This window comes from Carlito syrichta, unplaced genomic scaffold (genome assembly GCF_000164805.1).
Source record: "Carlito syrichta isolate Samal-C Ts95f unplaced genomic scaffold, Tarsius_syrichta-2.0.1 Scaffold308154, whole genome shotgun sequence".
Lineage (NCBI taxonomy): Eukaryota > Metazoa > Chordata > Mammalia > Primates > Tarsiidae > Carlito > Carlito syrichta.
In genome coordinates, this window is record NW_007252250.1 from 98200 (window position 1) to 101970 (window position 3771).

The following is a 3771-nucleotide window of genomic DNA, read 5'->3' on the forward strand; positions in this document are numbered from 1 at the left end:
TCGATGGCAGGGGACGTGGTGGGGGGCGGGGCTGGGAGTCAGGGCTCGTGGTGCTTGGAAGGGTTGAAGGTAGAGTGGTGACGGGCGACACTTGCGGGAGATAGCGTGGCTAGGGGTGCGGGTCTAGGAGTCAGGGGACATGCTGACCGGCAGGCAGAAGCAGAAAATGCTGGGAGGCAGGGCGTGGGGTCGAGGCTCGGGGGGCGCGGCGGGCCTGGAAGGCAGAGAACGTGGTGATTGGAGAAGCAGAAGGGGCTGGGAGGGAGACCGCGTGGCGATGGACGGGGTTAGGGCCAGGGAGCGTGGGCACCGGAGGGTCAGGAGGCTGAAAGTTGGGGGGCGAGGTGATTAAAATAAGCTAGGACTAGGAGGGAAAGATTACAGGCAGGGCTTATGGCAGATGCTGGGATCCAGTTGGAGAGAAGGTCTGAAACTAGATTGAGGGAAAGATACCCGACTGAAGCAGAAAATCGCATAGGAATAAATCGAAAAACGAGCCAGGCGTGGTAGCGCGCGCCTGTAGTTCCAGCGACTCGGCAGGCTGAGGCGGAAGGATCGCCGGAGCCCAGCGGGTCGAGGCTGCGGGGGCCGGGAGCGGCCGTGCGCTCCAGTCTGGGTGACGGAGTGAGACTCCAACTCAAAAAAAAAAATAAATGTTGGAGCCGGGTCTCGGTGGCTCAGCCTGCAATCCCGCGCTTTGAGAGGTTGAGGTGAGTGGATTGTCTGAGCCTGCGGGTTCGAGACCCGCCCCGGCAACTTGGCGAGCCCTCATCTCTACAATAAATCAAAAAATTAGCCGGGTGGAGTGGGCACCTGTAGTTCCAGCTACTCAGAAGGCTGAGGCGGAAGGATCGCCGGAGCCCAGCGGGTCGAGGCTGCGGGGGCCGGGAGCGGCCGTGCGCTCCAGTCTGGGCGGCGGAGTGAGACTCCGACTCAAAAAAAAAAAAAAGAAAGAAAAGAAAAGAAAATCGGATAGGAAAAGGCGAGTTTTAGTGAAACAGCGGGACTACCGGGAGCAAGGGCGGGGCTAAGACCGACGAGGCGGGGCTGAGGCGAACGGGGCGGGCCTACTGGAAGAGGCAGAGCTCTGCGCAGAGTTCGGGCCAGGAACCACGCCCGCGCGCGTGGAGGCCGAGCGCTTCCTACCGGCAGGGGCAGATTCAGAGACCACACTTAGGGGAAACCTGGCTTGCAATAGTGGTAACAGCTAGGGGCTGGACGAGACTTTAGAATGGAATCCGTGTATTTAGAAGTACAATTGCTGCCCCGAGTTGGGCTTAGAGATCAGAGCAGAGCTTGGCGAAAAGGGGCGCGGTTAGAATAGTTGGGTTAGAGCGAGGTTTAGGGGAGGGAAACACGTGGTGCAGTGAATGTCAGGGTTCGGGATCCCCGACCTCCCCACCCACTCACCCACCCCGGTCCTTTTCCTGGCGCAGGCTGGAGCTGCCCCCGGAGGAGGGGCCCCCTTACCGCCCCGAGTTCTACAGCGGTTGGGAGCCCCCAGCCACCGACCCGCAGGGTCGCGCCTGGGAGGACCCAGTGGAGAAACAGTTACAGCACGAGCGGAGACGCCGGCAGGTGAGACAGGCTTCCTCGGGAGCAGCGAGTTCCCCCGGGGCGACACTTGCGGGCCTAAACCGGGTAGTTGGGGGCGCCGGCCGCCCCGTCTGACCCAGCCCTCTCACTTCCTGCAGCAGAGCGCCCCCCAGGTCGCTGTCAATGGGTGAGTGTCCCCCCACGGCGGGGCGGGGGCCCAGGAGGGATGCGTCTCGGGGGCTCCCGGCGCTGACTCCGCCCCCTCTTTCTGCCTTTTTCCTTCGGTCTTCCCGGCGGTTCTCAGGTGGGTGAGGTGGTGACGAGGCGGGCTGGGGCTGGGAGAGGGGGTGGAGCGGGGAGGGAGGGAGGCGGGGCCCAGACTCCTGGGTCCCAGGGAGGAGGGAGTAGAGACCCAGATTCCGGGGCCTGAGGGAGGAAGGGGTTGGGAGTGGGTAAGGTCTGAGAGGTTGGCTCCCTGGGTCCTCAAAAGGGAGTGTCAGGTGCGGTGATTCCCTCCTGCAATCCCAGCTACTTGGGAGGATCAGGCAAGAGGATTGTTTGAGGACAGGAGTTTAAGACCAGCCTGGGCAACAGAGTGAAACCAAAAAAAAAAAAAAAAAAGAGGGAAGGGAAGGGACTGGGATACTCCATGCCTGGGTATCCCAGGCTGGAGCCCCAGATATTAGAGGGAAGAGGCTGGGGAACAGGACGCTTGGGTTTTAAAGAATAGCTCGAGTCTGGTGCTTGGGATCCTGGAGGCCCAGGGGAGAAGGCTGGGGGGGGGGATTTCAAGGGCTTGGGGACAAGTCTCTGGGAACGTTAGGAAGTGGTAGTGTCTTTGGCCCCCAAGAGAGGTAAAGGCTGGATTAAGCTCTTGGTTTCCCCAAGGCCCTAAAGCAATTGTCCAAGTCTCTGCCTAGTTTCCAACTAGGGGGCTTTCAGGGCTCAAAGGGTGGGGCATTTGAAGCTTGAGACCTGGACTCCTGGCTCTCGGGGTGGGGGGGGGTTAGAAAGAACTAGGGAACCAGAAGCAAGGGGCAAGCAGTGGGGCTCAGACTCAAGGGTCCTGGGGGAGGAGGGGAATGGAGGGTCCAGAGCCCGAGGATCCTTGGGTGAGTAGGAGGCAGGCTGGAAAGAAGCAACGTGGAGGACAAGAAGATTAAAGCCATGAGGGTGGAAGACCGTGGGGGGTCTGGGTGAGGGCCCAGGCACAGGACCTCGGAAGGGACAGCGCCCTGGGAGCTGCCGGCCCCACGCAGGGGGTGCCGCGGCCCTGAAGACCCCCCCTCGCCCCTGCACAGGTAAGCCTGATCCGGGCTGGGGTCCCTCTCATTGGGATCAGGGCAGAAATCCCACCCCCACCCCCAGCTGCCTGATAGTGCAAGCCAGCCCCTCCCCCCACGGTCCTCTGGGTTTCTGAATCTTGACTTTGACACCTCCAGCTTTTAGACCATTTCTGACTCTCAAGTTCTTTGTAGGAAAAAATGTGAATAATCATAGTCTCTTCCTGGAAGGGTGAGATGTCTATGATTTTTTCTTTATTTTCTCTTTTTTTTTTTTTGAGTTGGAGTCTCACTCTGTCGCCCAGGTTGGAGGGCAGTGGCATGCTCATGGCCACCGCAGCATGGACCTGCTGAGCTCAGTTGATCCTTCCACCTCAGCCTTTCAAGGAGCTGGAACTACAGGCATGCGCCACCATGCCTGGCTAATTTTTTTATTTATTGTAGAGATGAGGTCTCGCCAAGTTGCCCAGGCTGGTCTCGAACCCATGGGCTCAGGCAATCCTCTCACCTGGGCCTCCCAAAGTTCTGGGATTATAGGTGTGAGCCACTGGACCTGACCCCTTTTTTTTTTTTCTTTTTTTTGAGGTGGAGTCTCACTCTGTCGCACAGGCTGGAGGCCTGTGGCACAGTCACGGCCACTGCAGCCTCGACTGGCTGGGCTCAGAGAATCCTTCCACCTCAGCCTTCTAAGTAGCTTGAACCATAGGCACATGCCACCATGCCCGGCTGATTTTTTGATTTATTGTAGAGACGAGTTCTCGCCAAGTTGTTCAGGCTGTTCTCAAACCCCTAAGGTCAGGTAATCCTCTCACCTCTGCCTCCCAAAGTGCTGAGATGACAGGCTTGAACCACTGGGCCCAGCTTGATTTTTTTTCTTTTTTCTTTTTTTTAATTTTTCTTTTTTTTTTAGTTGGAGTCTCACTCTGTCACCCAGACTGGAGTGCAGTGGCCG

The 3771-nt window shown here is 58.6% G+C and overlaps 1 protein-coding gene across 1 annotated transcript in view; it reads left to right on the forward strand.

Moving 5' to 3' along the window:
• The window catches only part of EPS8L1 (EPS8 like 1), a 14620-nt gene that overhangs the window by 6710 nt on the left and 4139 nt on the right, over positions 1 to 3771 (forward strand). The window contains 3 exon segments of the mRNA XM_021716076.1: positions 1437 to 1578; positions 1695 to 1723; positions 2457 to 2488. Coding sequence (XP_021571751.1) covers positions 1437 to 1578; positions 1695 to 1723; positions 2457 to 2488 — 203 coding nt within the window.